This window comes from Scleropages formosus, chromosome 14 (genome assembly GCF_900964775.1).
Source record: "Scleropages formosus chromosome 14, fSclFor1.1, whole genome shotgun sequence".
NCBI lineage: Eukaryota > Metazoa > Chordata > Actinopteri > Osteoglossiformes > Osteoglossidae > Scleropages > Scleropages formosus.
The window spans coordinates 16934156-16957377 of NC_041819.1; the positions used below are offsets into that span (position 1 = coordinate 16934156).

At 42.5% G+C, this 23222-nt stretch overlaps 1 protein-coding gene across 3 annotated transcripts in view; it reads left to right on the forward strand.

Moving 5' to 3' along the window:
• The first annotated feature begins 4882 nt into the window (after positions 1-4882).
• The window catches only part of eda (ectodysplasin A), a 57151-nt gene continuing 38811 nt past the window's right edge, over positions 4883-23222 (forward strand). For all 3 annotated transcript variants that reach the window (XM_018746631.2, XM_018746632.2, XM_018746633.2), the window contains exon 1: positions 4883-5424. In XM_018746631.2, coding sequence (XP_018602147.2) covers positions 5074-5424 — 351 coding nt within the window. In that variant the 5' untranslated portion in view covers positions 4883-5073. The remainder of the gene's footprint in view (positions 5425-23222) is intronic.

Genomic DNA, 23222 nt, shown 5'->3' on the forward strand with positions numbered 1-23222 from the left:
GTGCACACCTCGGCCAGCAGCGCCTGCCTCCGATTAGGCACCCATCTGCAATCGGAGCATTCATCCATAAAAGCCATCCCCAGCTCTTTCCCAGTTGCGGAATCTCTTTGAGACAAGCGTCCCTCCTGCGTCCACAATTCTTTCACAGCGCTTCACCTGTCCTTCTCCGTGTACCTCGCTCCATGTTCCTGTCCCTCTCCCCTGTCTTCCACGGCATCAAACCTCGCGTTGCTCATCAACCACATCTTCGGATTCTCCCCTCAGACCCCGTTTGCACCTCGGACTGAACCACGCTTGTCCCAAACTGAGAGTATTGCCTTGTCCTGAATATCTTTATAAACAACAATGCCGCAGTTGGGTCTACACCCGGGTCTTCGGTCTGTTCTGTGCGACAACTGGCTGCTCATCACTAATGCATAGTAGATATTTGAATTAAACTAAATATTTAAGTTGCTGACATTGCTGTTGCTTCAGGACATGAAAAAGATGATTTTAATCAGAGAAAGTTGGTACTTGAATAGTTTTTCAACCTCATGCTTTTTTATTTTACTCAAGTAAATTTTTTGATAAGTACTTTTACTTCAGGATTTTTTTAATGCAATAGGACTTTAACTTGAGTACCATGTTTGGCAACTCTACTCACCTATGCTGCCAACACATTGTAATTTTCATGGGTGACAGCGTAGTGACATTGCGTGTTTATTTGCTCATTTATTTTAAAATTCAAGAGCCATTGATTTTGTGTGAGTTCTGAAAACTCATAACTTTTTTTATGAGTGATTCAAAACGTCTATAAGACATTTTATTGTCAGACTAAACAATATGTCCTTACACTAGGGTACGCATTTAAGTCGGGCCAGGTTACATGAATACTATGTGATGAAGGTCTTCAGGCATGTATCCTGGTTTTAGATGTGGATGAGGACAGCAGAGTTCAAGCATCGTTGAAGAGATTAATTGTTTATTAGCTTCAGTATTTTTTCTTTCAGAAATACCATGTATAAATAGTTTAATATAAAGCACTATAACATCATACAGCACACCATAATATACTATCTTTTTCCACAGTGGTTACTGATGAAATATTTTAATGTTATTATTTTTATTAAATTGTCTGAGTTTATCAGCAGTCTTTATTAGGGTTAGTGTTTGTGTTTGGTTGAGAATGGAGTTGTCCGAAATGATCCCATTGTGTTATAATTTTGTGGTTGTAACATACCATTCATGATCTGAAGGATATTAATCCATAAAGAACTTGTCATGCTTCTCTTCCATATGCTGCCATCATTTGTTTGTGCGTATTTTTAAATTTATGTGCAAGATATTCCTTGCACAAACTCATTCCTTCTCTATTACAATCTTAAGGGTGCGTACTGTATTTGCTAAAATTTATTGCTTGACATATGTTATCATTATGCTGCAATGCTTTTTATGCTAATGATTTAAAGATGTTATGGTTTTGAAAGTGCTGGTGTTTCCTCAGCTGTTCATGTGACCCCAGACTATACACCACTAATTACTGAAAAAGAAAAATTAATTACATAACATGTAAGCTCAACAGTTAACATGTTCTTACCAAAACTGGTATGTTTGAATTTATGTACATATGGATATAAATGATTTTTTTCCATTTAGTTTCATTTAACTGTTTGATACATACAATACAATGTATTGTATTTATACAATACAACAATATATACAATATGGTATATGAAACTTTACATCAAATTCACATTAAAGACATACTGTACATGGAGTCAAAAGTGAAAGAATAAACAGCAGTAATCTTTGATATGTGGATGATTTCACATAGCTATACAATTTTTATGTCAGTAAAGCTAATGATCATGTATTAACTTACTTGGCTGTAGATCATATGAGCTTAGAGAACATGACTGATGAAAAATATAATTATCATAATCAGGTCAGTGCCAAACTTCAGTGTTGCATCATAAGATGTAGAGCTATGCCATATGAAAGCATAATAAGGGGATTTAAATGTGCAGTATCTACAGCTGCCCCATCTAAATTGTAACTTGTGTCTTTGCCCTGGGTTTTTAATATATGGAAAAATACAAGTTCGAGCCTGATACACAAGAAGAGTATTTTTTAAGGAAGACCAACCCCTTTATCTTTTTTTTGCTACTTTCAAAATAGGAGTCCACCCAAGTATCTATCCATTCATTATCAGTAACCGCTTGTCCAATTAGGGTGGCAGTGATGTGGAATTTAAACTGGGAAGCAAAGAGCAAAAAGACAGACTGCAGTCTGATCTATACGCCAGTCCAGTTGCAGAACGATCACACACACCCTTACACACAGTTACACACACCCAAAGGGCAATCTACAGTTGTATCTTTGGACTGTGGGAGGTTACCCAGGGTAGCGAGAGGAAACCTGTGTCAAAGCAGAGGAACAGTGAGATGTGTCCACACGTAGAACTGAGCCCGGGCTCAAACCCGGATGCCTGAAGCGGGGAGAGGACCGTGGGACCTGCTGAGCATCCGCACAGACCCAAGGAGAAATCCACTCTTTAACAATTTACAGGACTGACACCCTGAACTTGAGCAATTTTCCTTTAATGTGCAGCAGTGCTCTCCACTTGTGACAGTTTGTTGTGTTTAAAGGCACTGTGGAGCACTCAGGGAGATGTGTCTCAGAATTATAGCACGTATAACCTGTCACATCTGTCACCTCATTCAATTTGTTACCCACAGATGTTTGACTAAAAGAATGTTTTACAGCATCTGACAACTAAAATCTTCCCACTTAAATAACCTGGAACATATGTGTTGGCTTTTTTATCTCAATCCTTCTGTTTTTCGGATTATGACAGGCATGTGCTTAGCGAACAGCGTTAGAGAGGGATGGCAGACAAGGAAAGGAGAAAGGAGTATATTAGTGCTGAAATCACTGAAGGTCCACCCAGTGCTCTGGTAGTGTGGAGTCTATCTGAGAAGCAAAGGGAGTGATACAGGGTACGTCCATTGCAGCGAAATCACGCACTCATCCACCAGTTCACATCAGAATCACCAGTTCACTGAAACACATACTGTTGGATTGTGGGGGGAAACCAGAGCACCTGGAGGAATGCAGTGAGAACATGCGTAAGAAGTCCTCACAGACTGAGCTGCATTCGAACCCACATCCAAACCCGCAGCACATGAGGGTGAGAAAACCGGAATGTGCCAATTGCTAAAGATGTCCCTGGGATAATATGAATGACGAACAGCAAGACCGTGTGAAAGAAAGCATGATGCCCACACCTGCAACCTGGGCCTTCAGATTTCCATGTCCTTTTGATATCCTCCTCAGCCTCACTCTTGTTCTGCCATTCCACCGCACCCCTTTCCCTCTCAGCTAACAGTCGACTGTGTGAATGCACCCGACGCATTTCCATCTGGGAGCCTTTATTATTCCTTCAGCAGATGTTGCCTCTGTTGTCATATGGAGGTCTACAGTGCTTATGAAATTTGGCATTGTTATGCCTCTCTGCCATATGTCACTGTCTTTCTTTTTCAGTACCCAATAATGACATGAAAGCCAACAGAACATTGCTTTTGCACATCTCTGGCTTTTGTGTTCTTGCTGTATTGATTCCAGGGTGTTCTGCAGTCGTAGCGGACATTCATATAAACTTCATTGATAAAGTGTCTCGGTTATGAAATTTCCATCCCAAGGAGTGTAAAAAGACGTTCATCCTTTAATTACCATCAGCAGTCATCATTGCTACATACATTGCTTATACTGTACATATGTGATATTGTTTGAATTTACTCACACCTTTGGCTCTCGTTCCAGCTCCATCAAATTCATCTCTGTTCACCGTGATTGTTTGTCAGTTGCCAACAGACGTGTCAGAGAAGACGAAACGAGATACAAAATGTCCCTACCTCACTGCTCTGTTTTAAATCATTTGGACTGGTCTTCATTACACTCAACAGAGCAAATAAGTTGTTCCTGCAACAAATTTCCATGGCAGACAGACATCTCACTTTGCCAAACCTCATGTCCCTGTGATTAAATATTTCCCCTCTCGGAAAGCAAAACCTGGAACAATCTTGGTCAGCCACAGGTGTCAGCGTGCTCCATTTGTGGGAAATTATTTGAAATTCTGTAAGAAGCAAAATTTCATGTACGTACAATCTACCACTTGCACTCCACGTGAAACTCAGAGTTTGAGTATTTTAGTTTTTTTAGTTTAAAAAGGATGTTCATATAAAAATCAATTTAGGAAGAAACTGAATGGCAACTGTGGTCATTTTTCCATTTCTTTTATTAGCAACAGGTGAAACTGACAAATCTTTTGACTGACATTAAATGTAGCACATAATATGAAAAAAAAGTTAAAAAAAAAAAAATGTTTTGATTCAGCTCACCCAGCCAACAGGTATAGTGGTTAAGGCTTAAGGTTAAAAAAAAATACTAGGAAGGTGATCAGGAATCGTCGATATTCTGATGAAGTTTTATGCAGCTGCACGTGTGATGAACATTGGTGGAAAATAACAAACTAACTGTACTTAAGAATCACATGTCTGCAGCTATGTCTCTTGATTTCTTTGGAGAAAAGCAGAAGAAATACAAGTAAATCCAAAAGGTGAAGATGACAGAACAGGAATAACTCCGATAAATTATGCATGTAAATGAATTCCAGTTGTACAAAAACAGCGGTAATTCATACTTATTTCATGATGCTGGACGCACACGCACGCGTCGCCCCCCCCCCCCTCCGCCCCGAACACCAGCACCGCCACCGCGCCGTAAGCGTGTGGGAATCACGGTGAGCCGTAGGCAGGAGGGGCGGAGCTACGTGGCACGTAAGGGTTGTGCAGGCCAATCAGAATCCAGGAAGGCGTGTCTACGAGCCGCACGGCTAGAGGCCACGGACCGGACTTGCGACCGTCTCGCCTGTTTTGATCGCAGGAAGATATAAGGCGTGCGGCGTCTTCATGTGGCTTTGTGCGCGGAGCGTCACACTCAGCATTTCTGCACCAGGGCATTGGAAGCAGCTTATTATGCTTAGAAAGCAGTACTGCACCTGAAACTCCTCTTTTACACTGACTTAGCGTGGTGATGGCATCGAAGGGTCTGTCCGAGAACTTTGCACATGTGGAGCACAAGGTGCTGCAGCAGTCGGAGTCGCAGCTGTCGTCGCCGCCGACGCCGCCGGGCTGCATGTGCCGGAAACAATGCAGCAGCTGCAGGGTCTTCCTGGGCTTCTTCGTGCTCTCCCTGTCCCTGCACCTGGTCACGCTCGTCTGCTACCTGGACCTGCGCTCCGAGGTGAAGCGCGAGATCGCGCAGAAGAACAGAGAGGAGGAGCCCTGGTCGCCCGCCGCCCCCGCTCTCGATGAGCCGCTTTCGCCCGGGGCCGAGCTCCGCTTCGTCGTGGTGGAGCCGAGCCGCCGGACCCCGGAGCCGCAGGTAAGGCGCTGAGGGACACCGGCGGTGCGGTGAGACGCACGAGCTGTGGGCGAACGTACGCTTACGGGACGCGGCGGTGCCGAGATTGAGACAGAACTCTTATTCTTACTTAGAACGGGTAAGCACTTGTTGTTGCGGTGCCGTGCACAATGAATGACAATAATATCATTATCAGATTACAACAAAGCTGCACAGTCAGTGTGAAATAGTCACCCACCCAGCTGCATGCATCATCCGGCAATGCAGAGTGTAAAATAACCAAACATCACACACAGTACTCAATATTTTTTGCATGAAAAGGAGGAAATGTAGGATAAGGAGAAACATGGCCCATGCAGTAAGTAGAGACCCATTATTTTGCTTAAGCCTTAAGTTCCTACTGAAATACCTTGCATATAATACATTAGTAATGTAAAGTGACTGCGCATAATTCACAATAAAAATGATAGCCAGTTTTCCCCATGAAATGTAAACTGATTGTCAGCATGATGTAGTATAAAACAGTAACCCATCATTTTGCTGAGTGAAGGAAGTGTGTGTGTGTGTGTGTATGTATATACACACACACACACACACACACACTTTCAGAACCGCTTGTCCCGTACGGGGTCACGGGGAACCAGAGCCTACCCGGCAACACAGGGCGTAAGGCCGGAGGGGGAGGGGAGACACCCAGGACAGTATGTCAGTCCGCCGCAAGGCACCCCAAGCGGGACTCGAACCCTAGACCCACCAGAGAGCAGGACCCGGTCCAACCCACTGCACTCCCCCGTAGGAAGATATATTGAAGGTAAATACAAAGATGGACAAACTGAAACCGTTTGTCCCAAGCGGGGCCGTGGCGAACCGGAGCCGAACCCAGCAATAGAGGGTGCAAGGCTGGAGGGGAAGGGGACGCACCCAGGATGGGACGCCAGTCCGTCGCGAGGCACCCCAAGCGGCACTCGAACTCTAGACCCGTCAGAGAGCAGGACCCAGCCAAACCCGCTGCGCCACCACATCCCCCTTGAACGAAGTATGCGTTGGTAATCAAACATCCTGCGTAGTGCAAAATGAAATGGAATCATTTTGTCGAAAGCAGAGTCAAATTACCATACGTTCTGCCCGATGCGATATGAAATATGCAAAATGAAACATTATGTCACAGCTGTAGTACATCAGCGGTATGAGTAATGGCACACAGGTATTGTGTTGTGCACGTCATGCCAAACTAACTACATGGGTCATGGGTGCACTTTAAAGGTGAATTGCACGTTCACGCTTATAACTGTCCTTCTGCGCCTGGGTTATGTGCTGAGGTCAGTTGGCGTTGAGCGCCTGGCCCACGATGACCGCCGAGGAGAGCTCGCCCCAAGTCCCGACGAAGGTCCGCGGTCTTAAAGCAAGGTGCGTGAGTAGAGCTTCTCGGACAGCTCCGCGCGCGCCCCGCAGATACGCCTGCCGTGTTTGAACAACGCGGACCTGTCAGAAATGTGCCGTGTCAGGAGGGTTTCGTGTAGGTGCCAGTCAGCGCTCTGAAGAATCTTGGCTGAGCGATGAGCAGCGCAACACAGCAATATTGGTTTGTACCTGTTGGATACTGTGTCAGATTACCTAAGGCTTAAAGTGCTTATTATCACATGTTGGAATGATGCCTCGAGGCTAAGGAGGGATTCGGTTCAGAATGGGTTTAATGTACGACTCGAATAGTTAAAGTCACTGTGAATTATGAATTTATTACGGCACAGCTGAGTTTACTGTTCCTTTCATGGTTGTAACCTTAGCACAACAGCGGGCGGAGAAAATAAAACTGCTCGCCCTGCAGACAATACGTCATCCAGCATTATTAAAGCGCCCATTAGTTACAATCAGAATTGTTGACCCGGTACCCTTCCTGTACATTCAAATGGTCAAATTGATCACCCACCCTGTCTCATTAATCAGATATTCCTGAAAACTGAACTCGCGTAATGCGTGTCAGCGGACATGTTGGCCGAGGTACAGCAATCGCGGTCGTTCTTCTCCTCCGGGTCGAGTAAAGTCTTCTAAACAGCCCAACGCGTGACTGTAAACGCTCCTGTGAGTCTGCCGCTCCTTTCCCGCCCGTGTATTTTCAAGGGAGGGCTGCGAGTTCAAAAGAACATGTTGATTTTTGATTTCCCTTAATTGTCATGCAGCTGCCGCATAAATCATGGGATTACGCCGTGATGAATACCATCTGAAGTCACCGTCTTGTTCGCTCCTGTCATTCATGAAAAGCTCCCTGATCAGGTTGGCACCGTCTGTCGTATCTTCGGCGTTATGTTTCGTGCAGCATATCCAGATCTCGAGTGCTGTTGATTAAGAAGACAAAGACGGCTCGGGATCAGGTTTGTAGGGTTCGTTCCGTGAATACTAACATAGTTCTGCAAGTGCACGTCCTGGAAACAAGCCTGGTGGTTTTTATGCTGTATGCGTGAACTCCGGTAGCTGTGAACTGATGTGAAGGTTGCAGCACTTCCAGAAACAGACCCTTGACGTGGGAAGGGCCGGATTTTCACGCGCTATTTCCTCACTCTGGATACGGCCTACAAGACCATGAAAAGATCTGCCGCCTGCAGGACCCGATTGCCCAAGCCGGAGTGCGACGCTTCTCTGCCTTTGGATGCTTGGTGATCCGACACACAAGAGGTCCAAAATCAAAATCCCGAAGGTCCTCGGTTCTGGCTGCAGTGTGACGGAATGCTCTCCCTCCATCTCTCAGAACTGCTGAAGTCCCTCTCAACTTTCAAGAACGGTCTCAAAACGCATCTCTTTCAGACCCGCTTCTCTCCTGATCTCCTATCTGGTCCATAAAGATTTTGCTGCATTGAAAACCGTACAGGTGTTTGTGCGACGCGTACTGGCGAAACTGGTGTTGCTGGGCTAAGCGACTGTACCGAAATCCCACGACTGCTTCCGTTTCTCTCCATCTGTTGGTGCAACACACTTCTGTTTGTCGCTTTGGAGAAAAGCCACTGCCAAAAGAAAAATCTAACTGTAGTCTATAATAAGAGCCACTAAATTTTTTTTTTGGATGCTGAAGAATGGTTCGGAAGCTTATGGTGTGTCCTGGAGGAAATGGTAGGAACTCCGGTGCAAGGGTTAGCTTGACATGGAGCTGCGTAAACAGCAGGGGAGGGTAGGGGGACTGTGGCATGCCATCGTCATGTGGCACACTGCGACCCCCCCCCACCCCAACTATTAATGAGGTACTCGCACATTTTTACTGCTTTGGCATATTGCAATCTCCTGCGGTTTTTTTAACCCCCCTCTTCTTTTTTTGGATGAGGAGAAAAAAGTTAAATCCTTAGGCGTTTTGCTTGTTACCGGAATCCGATCGTAAAATAAGGAGGCAAAGGGTTTTTTTTTTTTTTTTCTTTCCCCTCTCTCTCTTCCTTGGGTACCCTTTCAGCGTGCCAGCTGTCAGCTTGGCTTGGCGTGGGAAACAGTCCCAGGCTGCCGGAGCTGGAGTACAGCGCGGACACGTTCCGTCCATGTGGAGGGACGTGTCCGTGGGAGCTTGGGGGTTCGGCGCGAGACGCGACGCGGCATGATAAGCCGTACAGGGGAGATGACAAATACGGGGGGGGGGGGCTTTCAATTATACGCAAATGGGAACGAGCGAAGCAGGAAATGTACAAATTCCATGTGGCCCCTGTCGACACTATAATGGGAAGAGACGCATGCAGTTCCGTGGTTTGTTTCAGCCTTGTTGCTGGAACGGCTTCAGTCTCCACATCACAGTCCGTGACCTCCTCAGCAGCTGCAGAAAGTCTCGGGCGCTTGGTGCGCTTTCCGCAAGAATGCACTTTCAGGCTAGTTTAGGAATATTTCTGGTGCCCGTGTGTTACGGATCGTGCGGCTAGCCGGAATTCGGAACTCATTGCAGCCTAATTTTTTTTGGGCTGCAGGGAGTCGGTTGTTTGAAGGCGGGTGTTGGAAAGCTACCCGTTTTCGATAAGTCCAAACGAGGCCGAGTGATTGTTGGCACGTTGAAGTCCGCGTGAAACCGACGCCTTTCGGGTTCGTGGCGTTTTTCCAGAGCGCAGCGTGAAACCTCCATCTAGCACCCGGCCGCGGAGGCGCGGACCTGGTGCCGGCCCTTACCTTCGTTGTTAAATCGAACCCGGGCACCCTGCGGGAATTTGATCCCTGACAGGAAGCTGGCCTAATGGCTCGGCTGAGCGAAGGAGCGATTCCAGCCGCCTCGTTTTTAAGAATGAACGGTGCGGAAGACGGTGACGGAGACGTCCGTCAAAACTCAACAGTGATCGAGCAGTATTTTCGGGAGGGGGGAACGGAAACATCTTGGTAAATTCTGAACATGTTTGAACATCACTGTGGTTTGTTAGGAATGATATTTTTTTTTTTTTTTTTTTTTTTTTAAATGGATTTCGATAGCTGTCGTTTTGTACGTTTAGGCAAAATCCTCATATTATCACAAAACGCTCTGAAGATGTAGTACTAAATGGGAACAAAACATATATTTTTTTTTTTTTTGTTTTTCTCCCCTTTTCAACTCTTCCAAAGAAGGAACTTGAGCCTGCAAGGACATCTCAAGTGTTATGTCAGGTTTTCTTGTAAATCAGTAATTGTGAAATAATATACACCTCCTCCCAGGCATTGCTGGAACATGTCGGAACATACTTACTGTGTAGATACGGCACCTCAGTGACAGCTAGGATGTCTTGGGGCGCTATGGTAACAGTGGATATATATATATGTATATTAATCAAAGTATTTTTTACACAATAAATTAAAATTGAGCCTTTTTGGCCTCTTTCACTAATATTGCAAACTAGCAGAAGGATTCCTGACTCATCTGCCTTTCTTGATACTTCTCCTGTCTTTGCTCTTACGTTTCTCACTCCGTATCTGTTGTGATTTACATGCTGCACTGTACCACTGTAAATGGGCTTGTATTTACATCAAATTTTTATGTGTAAACATGTGATGGCAGGAAGTCACTTTAAAGGGGTCCCTTTCGTTTAATGAACTCCCTGGAGGTCTCAGTCAAGTTCTTTGGGACTCTACAAATGTCTAAAATCTAAAAAGAAAAAAAACTGTTTAGGTGCAGCAGCAGTTTGCCAAGGTTTTTGTGTGTGTGAAGACTCTCCTGCTGGTGCGGACTGCTATGTATATTTCATACATGCCTCATACACGTTCCGCTCTCATGAGCTACACTTTGACACTCACCAGCGAATTGTTAAAGGTCACTAACATAAAGTGCGATGTGAGCACACAGACCCCCACTATCAATTATAATACTTTCTTAATTTGCATTAATATTGTGGGCCAATAGTTTTCTGTTAACTTGTATAAATGCTACTGTATATATTGATAATGCATCATTTTAAACATCAGAGAACCTCGATTAGTTAAAACCTCAATATAGTTGAAAAAGACAGCTACAGTTGGTCGTGTTATGAAGAGTTGAGTTACACGTTTTCAAAGAAACATTCCCTTTTTTCTGTCTGAAGCAAATGTGACCTGTGTTTACATGCCAAGTTGATAGTGGTAGTAAAGAGCATCCCGACTGAATGGTAGTGCAGGATCCCCTTAATTCAGCTCACTTCAGTAGTGCTCACAGGTCATGTCTGGTAATCGTCAGTGTAATTCAATCATCGATAACGAGGTGAGTAATGTTGCACGTGCTAATGGGGTGAATCGATCAACAGTTGGGATTGAACAGGAGTTTGTGGAAATTAAATTTTTAAATTAGTTTAGCGTAGCTCTAAGTTGATAGAGTGCAAAGTCTTTGAAAGTATCTTTACTTATAGCTGTATCCAAGACTTTTACAGTAACTGACTCTTGAAGACATACAGTATGTCTGTATTATTAAGCTTTTATTGATAGTATCATTAGAGTTTTAAAGATGAGGCAATGAACAGTCAAATACTCAACTCTCCTGTATCATACTATGTAAATTTCTTGTTTTCTGAACAAGAGGGTAGGGAAATGTACAGCCCCCCAAAGCACCAGGAAAAATACAACTAAGTGATGGACAGCTGCTTGATGAAATCATCCACCCTTCTCACAATAACTGCATGTCTCACTGTTGTCCTGGTGATGCAGAAGCAGAAGACACAAGGCAGTCTGCTGCACCAAGGGCCCTTTAGAAGCATTCTTTCGACGGAAGAACACATGGGAGTGTGCGGGAGGAAACCCGTAGACACACGGGGAAAAGGTGAACACTCCATGCAGATGGAGCCAAAGCCAGATTCGAACCTTGGCTCCTTAAAATCCCAAAGCGGCCACCCTGCTGGCCCTCGAGGGCATCGGTATGCTAAGAATAAATAAGACTATGAGGTGGTGGACCAGACTTGGGTTTTGCACAGCTGGGTTACGGTTAGACATTTCCTATTTTGTCTAACACTCTGAATGAAAAGCATTTCTGTTTGACCAGAGGTTCGAAGTGGCAGTTAGTGTGTAGTGGGAGTTGAACCTGGGGTCGCTTTTAAGTTTGTCCTTTAAGTAAGCCATAGAAGTGTTCCTCATGGGCCTCAGATGTATTTATTTTGTCTTTGTGGGATTGATGCTAAAGTTTAATCATATACAGAATCTGAGTGATATGCAGACATATGCATGTATGCACAAAATCCCATATCTGTAACTAACTATCTCTTAACTCTTGTGTGTTATTCATGCTGTATTGTTGGTGTGCCGTACTTGCATTAGTGGACATTTTGAAACATACTGACATTTAAGCATATACTCTTAAAATATGGGATCCTTGCGCAGACTAATGCGATCCGAAGAGTTACATGTAATCTTGCTGTTCTGTAAGAAGACTAGCGCAGCCATAAAAATCTCGAACCCCAGGGCAAATAATTATGAACCCATAGAACTGTGGCAACTTGGTTTAATTTGTGAGAATAAAAAGCTCAATTTGATTAAATAAATATGGTAGCATTCTGCGGTGGTGCGTTTAGCACGAGAATGTGCCAGCCAATGGATACTCGGGAATTTGTTCTGTGTCTGCTTCACATTAAAATATTCATTTATTAAGCTTACTAGGATTTATTACATATCTAGCTCCCTGTTGTGTGGGAAGGTTTGTGGTACTTATTATGGTGTATGTTTGGAACCAAGTGGCTCTCAGAAGCTTTCGCATATTGAAAGATGGTAGCTGTGTATGGAAGAGCTGTGGGCATTATGGAAGAGTTGCTGAAAATCTTTTTTGAGGCAAGCATCTGAAATCCTTGGAGAGAACATGTCAGATGGAAAATTTAAGGAAAGGAATCTTTTGTGATCTTTGTAGCCGTTCAGCACCAAAGTTCTTGTTCAGGTTGATCAATATTGTGTGGAACAGCAGGTAGGTGCCATAGAGGTTGGAGCTGTGGCCTTTTGACGTGAAGGATCCAGGATCGATACAGTAAAAATTACCCAGCTGTATAAATGGGTAAATCATTGTAAGTACCTTAACATAGTAAGTTGCTTCTGAAAAAAGTATTAATGTGTATGTATGTAAGTTTTTTTTTTTTTTTTTTTTTTTTTTATTTTTTTTTTTTTTCTCTCTATCTGAACAGGTGGAAATTTTACTAACTGAATTAGTTCCAAAATTGTACACGTTTTACATATCTCCAGGATTAGGGATGAAGACTGCTTTCGTATCAGTCCGGGAGGGCTCCCGCTGTGGTCCCGTAAAGCAAGGTACAGATGCTCTTACAATTTTTCGACTTTACGATGGTGAGCTGGCGATAGACATTCAGTAGAAACTGTACTTTGGATGTTGAATTTTGATTTTCCTGGGCAAGCGACATGCGGTGTGATACTGTCTCGCGATGCTGGGCAGCGGCGGCAATCCGCATTTCCAGTCGGCCACGCGATTGCGTTTTGTGCCTCCGTAATGTCACAGAAACGCCCCTCTGTGTCTCCTGCTACTGGTGGGAAGAAAAAAACGGAGGGAAATTACTCTTGAGGAGAAACTCAAGATAATTGCCCACGTGAAGGCAACGAGCCTGTAATGGCCATCGCACGTATGCTAGGCTATGATGTTCGGTAGCTTAGGAGTATTTAATGCATTTTCCATGTACGATATTTCCGACTTACGATGGGTTTTGCGGAACGTAACCTTATCGTAAGTTGAGAACCACCTGTACTTGATATGAACTACTTTTGATATGAATTACTCTTGATAAGAATGCTTTCAGAACTGAATGGGACTTCCTGAAGACATTTTTTTACACAATAATTTCTGATAAAAATGAAAAAATTCCCAGTGACTCAGTGATTCCATGGTTTCTGTATAATTTCCAGAAGCTAATACACCTTCCTGTCATATTGGTAATATATTGAAGGCAGTTGGATGTACTGTACATGACGTTGTACGTATTTTTTGCTAAGTGTGCTATTTTGGCTGAGCAGGGGAAATTGGAATTGTGAAGTTTAGAAATTGGGTAACAATATCAAGAATCGCCCATCAGGGTTACAGAAAGGAGCAAAGTGAAAGTTTTGGCGTATTAGCAGAATTCATTTCCACGTGCGTTCAGTCTCTGCTGCCCTGTGATATTTTCCTTCACTAAAACTCTAAGGTATTATGATTTCGTTTCACAAGGCTAACGGAAAACAATTTATTGAAAAGCTTCAGCGAGAGGTGCTTGAGCTGTAGGCTAAGTTTATCCAAGGCGAGGACAGGTGTCAGACAGTCTGTTCCTAGTTTTGCATTGTATGGAAGAAATTATGATAGAATGTGCTTAATTGTGCACAGTGTGTGCCATGAAATGCACCTGCTTCTATTTACATTAAGTTAAGGGCCCAGGGCCAAAACAGATGGGACTCAAAGCATCAAAAAGAAAACATTTTGTGGCTTTTGGTATGACTGGAAAAGTAAAGTTAAGGGGGGTGGGGTGAGCACTTTGAATGATGACCGCTGCCTGTAATGGCAAAAGAAAACAGAGTCTGTGCAAACATCGACGAGTAGCTCTTGCATGCAAGAGGCTACTCTAAAAACACAACGGTAAAAACAACAGGAAATTACTTTGAATAATGTAATGGGCCTGGAATGAAACAAAGTTTTCTTATGGTTTAACGTATGGTACTTTCGGTAATGTGTTGCATTGCTTTACGTTGTTTCTCGTGTGTTTGGCCGTCTCCTTGAGTTCGGAGTGCAACGTTACCCTGGAGTAACCCGGCCGTGTACACACACTCCTGTGTGTTTGCCTTTGTTGTCCTTGAAAGGAAATCGCGCTAATTTTCAAGGGAATAGAATTTTGTTGCCCTTGTGCACATTTTAATGCTTTTTACGTCTACTCATTTACAGCTATTGATTTCGCCGACTGCTTTGCCCGACGAGATTTAAAGCGTAAGGTTTATACCCAAAGCTGCCCAAAATGATCAAACCATTCATACAGCTGGCTAATTTTCATTGTAACAATTCAGGTTATGTATCTCAGTCAAGGGTCCTACAGCAGGACCAGGGATTCCAACCCCGGACTTTACCGTTGCAAGATGTCCAGCCACTAATTTCTAACTACTATGCCCCCTATTGCCCAGACTAGTGTTTTCAGTATGGAAAAGTATGGAGATGCAAGCAGTTTTTCCGACGAACAGTCTTATGTACAGTGTCAGATCACTGCATGGCATGGACTGTTGCCGATCTGTTCAGTCTTTGAGTAGACCTCAGTAGTCGCTCCAACAATGCACCATGCGTTTTACAAGTTATAATTTTTTTTCTCCTGGGGACTCATATTGATAGACCCATACTTTCTGATGGGGCTTTTTTTGTGTGCAGTTGTTCGAAATATAGTTCCTAGGAATTGCCTTTGTGTCATTTTTAAGTGAGACCACAGTATTTTATGACTGTTTTCCTTAAGAGGCAAGAACAAATTACCCACGATTTGGTCTAGCTGCTATTTTACGAATTTTGGCACATAAATCAGTTTCTCATGTCTGCCTGCAAGATTCTCACCATCACCATGAAAAATGATACTAATGCATTTGAAGACTGAGCCCAATGGGGTGTTTATGTAATTATGTCTTATGTTAGGCAGTTCTGTGGGTTTATTTAGGTTTGTAGAGAATTTGTGGGAGATTTGAATGAGATTTTGTTGACAGCGTGATTGCTCCGTCGCAAAGTGACACAGTATAAGTGTAACACAGCAAGAACCTTCACTTGTGGCCAACAGCAACCATACACTCATTATGATTCGCTTCTTGCGTTGCGTGATTTTTAATGGGACGTGTTTGGTAATGTGGATTGTGGGCTTTGCTGTCATTTTCAGGAACATTGCAAAGAATCTCCTTTCACTTGCAATGTTTTATTTCCATACTTCCAACAAAAGGGATTCTTGTGTTTGGGTGAAAGCATGCAGCTGTAAAGGTAGAATTTTGATTAGGTCTCCTCCCATCCGCCCCTGCCCAAATCCTCTGGAAGAGTTTAAGTTGTGCATTGTTTAAAATGCATGTGGAAACAATTGTTGACAATAATTTCATAATCATTCTCAGGGGACCATCAAGGATATGTGATTCTTTTCATGATGATGCCATCTTTGCATCTTTTATTTAACAGGTGATATTTTTCCACGTTTTACTGTCCGATAATTGCATTCAGCATTTACATATTTCCTTTAGCTTGTTGTAGACTAAGTTTAGAATTTTTTGCCAGTGTATATACTCTAACAGGGTTTTCCACCTTTATTTTGTTGCATCAGGGTTTCTGTACCGCTTCTGTTTTAAGGTCCAAGGCATACATCAAAAGGGAATAAACATGTAATGGAATGGATAGCTGAGCTGGACAATGGCCCTTTTCTTCTGAGGAAAATATCAGTACATGGAATGCCCTTTACCTATTATGTCATTTATTCATTATCTTGCACCTATGTCCAAGACAACTTACAACGTCTGTGTATTAATGTATTTGTAAAAATGTACCCTTTTATAAAGGTGGTAAATTTTTCCTGGAGAGTAAGTATTCAGAGTAAGTATCAAGGCTCCTGCAACAGGAGCAGTGGTTTCAGCCCAGGTCCTTTATTGAAAAGCAACAGCTCTAAGCACTATGCTCTCTGCTGCCCCATTAAAGCAAAATGACTTTCCCCTTGCTGTGTTACATTTCTGTAAGAGAAATTACATTTCATACATTTGGCAAAGGCAGTGTACACCATGGCTATGGGCATTCAGTAGGGCAGTCATTGAAACGTGAGCTTCCAGCCCAAGGCTGATCAGGTCAAATCTCGGGTGGGGACTTTCTGTCAAGAAGCAGGATGCCCAACTAGTGTTAAAATTGGGGATATGGTTGTGAGACCCTGGGGGTGCAGTGACACAGTGGGTTTGACCGGGTCCTGCTCTCCGGTGGGTCTGGGGTTCGAGTCCCGCTTGGGGTGCCTTGCGACGGAGTGGCATCCTGTCCTGGGTGTGTCCTCTCCCCTTCCAATCTTGCGCCCTGTGTTGCCGGGTTAGGCTCCGGTTAGCCACGACCCTGCTTGGGACAAGTGATTTCAGACTGTGTGTGGGTTGTGAGACCCTTAGGCAAGAAATTTGTGTTCAGCAGCTAAAATCAAAGTGTAGCAAATCCCTAAGGTGGTATGAAAATGGAGAGCAGGCTGTTTGTTGAAATATTTGCTTAGCAACTGAAATGATAGCACAGGCAATCTCTCCTATGACATGAAGATGGAGAGCGGGATATCAGTGTAGCGTATGCTCTGTGCTGAAGTCATGCAGAGGGTCCCGAGATGAATATGCCTGATTACACTATAGAACGCAGCTGGGATGTGCCAACAGTCTTCACATGGTCCCCATTTATCCCAGACATCTGTGGCTCTTTGGGGAGGCCTGGATGTAAGAAAACATTATTAACTTGTGGTTAGAAGCAATTTAATACATTACCCATTTGTAAACTTGGACAAATTATTTGTTCTTCTTGGTAACTGGTGTTCTCTTTTCCTTGAAATAGCGGCAAATTTTTCAAGATTAATGGCTTTATTTGTTTATATTTGCTCTGATAAATACTTGAATGTCACCATGCTCTATGATCCTTCTTAAATCATGCCATCCTGTTGAATTAATTTAAATAACAGATAATTGTATTATAACAAGCATGCAGTAAAGTGGCATATAGTGTTTTCATATTAAAAAGCTAAAAAGTTGTATAGCTTGCACTCTCTCATATCGTTCTTCTGTTATCCTTATTTCTTTACTAGGGCTTTAATCTTTCCTTGCATCTTTGTTCGTGACACTTGCCATTTCATATATTCTTTTATGTTCTCTGGTTTCACTTATCATGCTCCAAGTATCTATGCATCAGATGTTCGTCATCACGAATCATGAAGACGATTGAATGGAAGCCACAAATTTAAAAGAAAAAACAAAATAAAACAAAACTATACAGGCACTCCCAGGATGACGAATATCTGACTTACGTAAAACCAGTAGTTATGAACCACCCCCTGTAAAGCCTACTACAGGCAGTCCCCAAGTTACAAATGTCTGATTTACGTACAGCCCATACTCACGAACCACCCCCTTACTGACCGGAAGTTGGGGTTTTTTTGTCGCCATTAAGTAACAATCGAATGAAAACTTCATAATTAAACCTAAAATTCGAGTTACTGTATATACTGTGGTTCGTAAACGATTCTGCACTTGGGTCCAGCCTGTTCCGTGTCCTCTGTTCATCATCATAGTAGTAACATTTATTATGTCTTTCTATGTCTCTGTTACAAAATACTTAGTAACATTTATTGTTGTTGTTATCATTGCATTGTATTAATATTATTATTACTGTATTGTTATATTAAAGATGTTTTGGTGTATCCGAGGTGTTTCTTTAGTGTTTTTTATGCATAGAAAGGTATATGATATACTAAGACAAACAGCTGACAAACTGAGGTTAGATACCCACCATACCTAACTGTTCCGACTTAAAGACAGACCGAAGACATGAACTCGGTCATAATTCGGGGACTGCCTGTACAGGAGTGCATGATTACACCTGTTACCTTTGCTCTCCTGCCTCCAGACTCTGCTTGTGAAAACCCAGGGCAATTTTCTGCAGTTACTGCTCTGGGGTAATTTCCACTTTTCTTCTTAATTGACCAGTTCTCCACAGGATGAGCAATAAACCAAGCAGGGATCCACTGAGCACATTACATTTATTGTGAACAGCTTTCTAAAACTGCTGTCTCCACAATAAAATAACATATCCAATATGGCCGACAGGCACGCCTCTGGAATTTCATACACTTCCCATAATGCCCAGCTCTCTTAAAGGAGCACTCACATTCTTACATCAACAGATAGATCTGGATGCAGACGCCCCAATGCCAGTACGTTACTGCACTTCCGCTTCTCTCGCTCACCTTCCAAATTTTTATCCACGCTTCTAAAAAATTTTATGCTGATTTAATTGTTTTTTTTAATTTCCCCTTTTTTTTGTTTGATAAATTGAAAACTGAGTGCTAAAAAACCAAGAGCTGTTAAATCCAGGTTAGAGTATGTAGATTAAAAAAAAAAAAAACTTATTTCCTCAGATTCAATAGATGTGCCTAAATGATGTCTTTTTTGAGGGATTGCATGTGCTTGACACATGAAGGGAGTCATTACAAATATATTGCTGTCAGGGGCCTCTCAAATATTGTGAAAAGACATTTTAAAATTTATTTTGTTCTTTTTCTATTTAGGCAAAACCAAAAGCAATTTGTACATCATAAGGTTTTGCAAGCATTTTGAAATTACCGTGTGGTTAACAAAAAATGATGCATTTGTGGATTTTGAAAAAGAAGCCAGTTCTTTATTTATGGTTTAAAATGCATAAATTGGTACTTACGTAGCCACGTACTCACTTTGCCAACTTGTTAGGATGAGTTTGATGATGACCAGCCGTGCGGAGGCAATTCTTCCAGAGAACACATCACATTATGAGCAGATTCGTTTGCTGTTACAAGTCTAGAAAATGTTGGACATTATGACAGTACAGAATACACTGTGAGGATACAGGGAATGTATGTATGAACAGTGGAAAAAACCAGCTAATGCTATATTCGATCAAAGTCACTTCAGAGGGCCTTGCAGGAACGATGGCATTAATTATATGTACGGGCTGCACTGATGGGGAAAGTAGTGAAAGTCTCTCCATGCCGTTGCTGCACAGCATATGTGCGGCTGCATTTATGAAACGCAATTCATGTGGTTTCCCGGCTGTCCCAAATTGGGAGTGTTTAAAGCCACAATGCACGGACTCGGTGCCAGGAGGAGTGGTAGGCTGAGCGCTTGAGGAGAGGGAACAAAGAATAGGTAGCAGGTGGAAAAACGTATTCCTCAAATTGCAGGCAGGCGCTTGGCTGTCTTGTTCCAAAGTATCAAACGGAAAAGTCGGCACGGGGAATTGTGTGAGTCTTCGCTGCTTTTGGCTTGAGGCCATACAGCTCAACATGTAACCGAAAAATGGAGCGCTCTGTTGAGAGTAGCAGCTATAATATGTCCACGCTCTGGTTTGACCTACTGTGCCATTGTCTCTTGTTTTATGTTGTTATATGAAATGTGATGCAAAGAAAAGAGCATGCGTGTGAAAATGTGCCCCTAAAAATTTGCAGGAGTTGTTCGAGCATTTTTTTTTTTAGCAATTCAAAGGGTAGTGTAATTAAAAGTGCATATATATGGATTTTTTTCCTTGCACGAGTCATGTCCAGCAAGCACATGTAAAATATATCGACTGCAGTCTCTTTCAGCTGACACATGAAATTAATGATTTTCCCAGATTTTTGCATTATAGTCAGTGAATAACAAAGGTAATTGGCACATCTTTTTTTTCATGTTCTCAAGATGTGTCAGCTTTCCAGTGACAAACGTAGCGAACTTGCACCCCGTAATGTTCTTTTGTGGGAGGGGTGTGATGCATGCACCTCTTTCTACTGACCCCATCAGGAACTGTCCAGAGGAAAGCTTGTCTGTGCTGTTTTTTGGAAATACCACTTTCTTACAGCTTGGCGTTATTCTTTTGTAAGGTTTGTGGAATTCCTGTTATAGCAGATTTGATTCTTGCACTTCCTGATTCTGTTGTTCTGGAGAAACCACCGAAAGGATAAACTGGACTATTGTACATGATTTTATTGGAGTAACCACACTCTTTGCACTGTGGTAAGGTTCTTCTGACGTTGCTATTAGTTTTGTTACATGTCAGATTTTGTAGACTTTGTAGTTAGCTAATACTTACATTTACCAGGAGTGTAATAGTTTACTGAACATGAATTAAAAATATAATACATATAGATCAATGCACTGCTAAAAAAAAAAAAAAAGTTAATGACCACACTTGATCTGCTCCAGAACCACATTGTCCAGCATAAATCTGTTTCGGAGAAGAGCTCAAGTTTTCCGTTCATAAAATCTTTGTCTCACCCTTTGGGGCCACGAGAGCTATGGCTCGTGGAAGTGTCACTGGTGACAAGGAAGGATTACTTTTGAAAGGAGCATCCAAAAGCCTTTGCGATTGCAGTGACGTGGAAGCAGCTGCACTGCATTATTGGGACTGGATAAGATAAGGCGTCCTTGAGACCTCGCAGGCCTTGTGTTGATATGCAGAGTGTTTGATGTCAAGTCAACATAGCTTTTCTCATGAGGAGAGTTTTTCTTGTTTTGTTGTGACGAAATAGCTTGTACTCCTTTTGCTTTGCTTTTTTTAAATTCAGCCCTTTTGACTTGCTTGTTGTTTTCAGAAAGTTATGAAGCTCCGTTACAGGAATTGAGTTATGACTGATTTTTTTTTTTTCAAGAGCTCTAGATATAAAGGGGACATTGGGACTCGATCAACCTACAGACAAATGAACCGACACTGATTATGACCTTAAGAATCAGTCATGGCGATGAGGGAACACCTTGCCCTTCACTCATTCATTGCCTCAAATTAATGATAAATGTCCCATTTGTATTTCATAAATTTGAGTTGCTGGCCAAAGAAATTCTTTTCAAGCAGGGGAATTCCCACCTCAAGGCTGGTAAGTGTTAAAGAAGAAGCACAGTCAAAGGTAACCCCATACGACACGTGAACATAGGAGCGATACTGAGCAAGTCTATGGAGACTGGAAGAGGACATTTTTAGAATTCCTGCGGTCGTGTTTCTTAGTATCGTCTTACAAGTAGCAATTAAGGATGTGCAAGGCTTGACACTTTTTATTAAAATTACACTAACTGTATATCTTGACAAATATCATTGAGAGATTGTTTTCAGTGAAAAAATGGAACAAAACTATAAAGCTGGAGGTTGTGTGGGTGAGTAACAAATGGGTTTCAAGTTGCTTACAAAGATATGGCTTTTGGACAACATTGGGCTCCCAGGATGGAGATTTTGGCAAATCGATAGAAGTTTTCAAGCACAGCTGTGCAGAAAACCTGGAGAAAGATATTGTTTGCAGTTGGACTCACTTCAACAATAAGTTCTGTGGAATTCCCAAGTCATAAACTTGGATGACAAAGCATGTTAGATATGCTTTTTGGCTTCTTGAAGTCTTCTTCATTTGTCTACATTAAAATGTTCAGGAGAAAAAACCAACATGACACATCATTTGACCAAACTTGATCTGGGGACATTCGGGATTTGCTGTATTTCCTTTCGTAACAACTAGCTGACTACAGCAAACACAGTGTTGTCCGTAGCTGAATTGTTAGGTGTGTCTATGTAAAAAAAGGTTTATAGTGGTTCAGTTAGCTGCATGTTAGAAAGTTGGGGTTTTTGTGTAGCATTTTTGTAGTGTGGGAACACTTGCACTGGGAGATACTAAAATAACATTTTCGCAATATTAATTTTCAGAATTTGAAGGAAGGAGAGTATGAGTCACTTGAGTGGCATCCCTTGGCTGTTGACAAAAGCAGCCAGGCACTCTGTTTGTTGTGTTCAGCAAGAGGAAAACCCAGCACTTCAGCCCATTTCAACTCATAACTCTTGTTGTATGAGCCAAATCTTTGTTTGAAGTCTCCATGATGTGTGTTGACATGACAGACTTTTTGTTCTCTCGATATACGCCCTGTTTCCCAGAAGCCCCTGGAAGCAAGCTTGACAGTTCTGTTGCGTTATGGTTTGTGGCCTCTCTTTGGACAGCATTTAGAGGAAGTCCATCGGAAGTGATAAGGTGTTGGCTTTTGATCGAGATCTCCATCATAGTATCTACCCAACCCAACATCACACGCCAGTACCAGCATCACCATTTAGCGTCACAAATCTTGTCCTTGCAAATGAAAGAGTACCTGAAAGATGATGGAATTGATAGCTTTATGACCCATTTATATCATGCTAAATGAATGTAAAATACAGCAGCTCATGTTACAACCAGAACGATTTGTATTTCTGATCTGCTTGCATCATAAATGCCTGCATTCCCTACTAGAACCCGGTGATGATTCATCAGTATATCTGATTTTGACAGGGTTCTTCATTTCCACCTGTTTTCAGTTGCTGGTTTCCAGGTCCAGTAGTTTGATGTGCATGAACGCTGAACTCCTGGCTGCAACCACGGTCACATTTTCCACAAGGCTGGAGGTTTCACGCACGCTGCTCTGTTTTGTCATTGCACTGTGAGTTGTGACAACCCTACTTTAGATTTGTTTGTAACCCTCGGTCATAGTATACCAATTCCAGACTGTTTACTCACTGCGGTTCGACAACTGAATGATTCAGAATGCCTCAAGTTAATATTTCAGATGCTTTGGTCTCATACAGATTCACAGATTCATCAAAATGAACTGGAGCCTCCCAATTTTGTATAAACTGTAAACTGTTTTATCCTTTGTAGGGTTCTGCCTCCTCCTAACCCAGCATAAGAATTCATATTCCACAGGAAGATAATTACATGGGTTTGAAACGGGCGCAG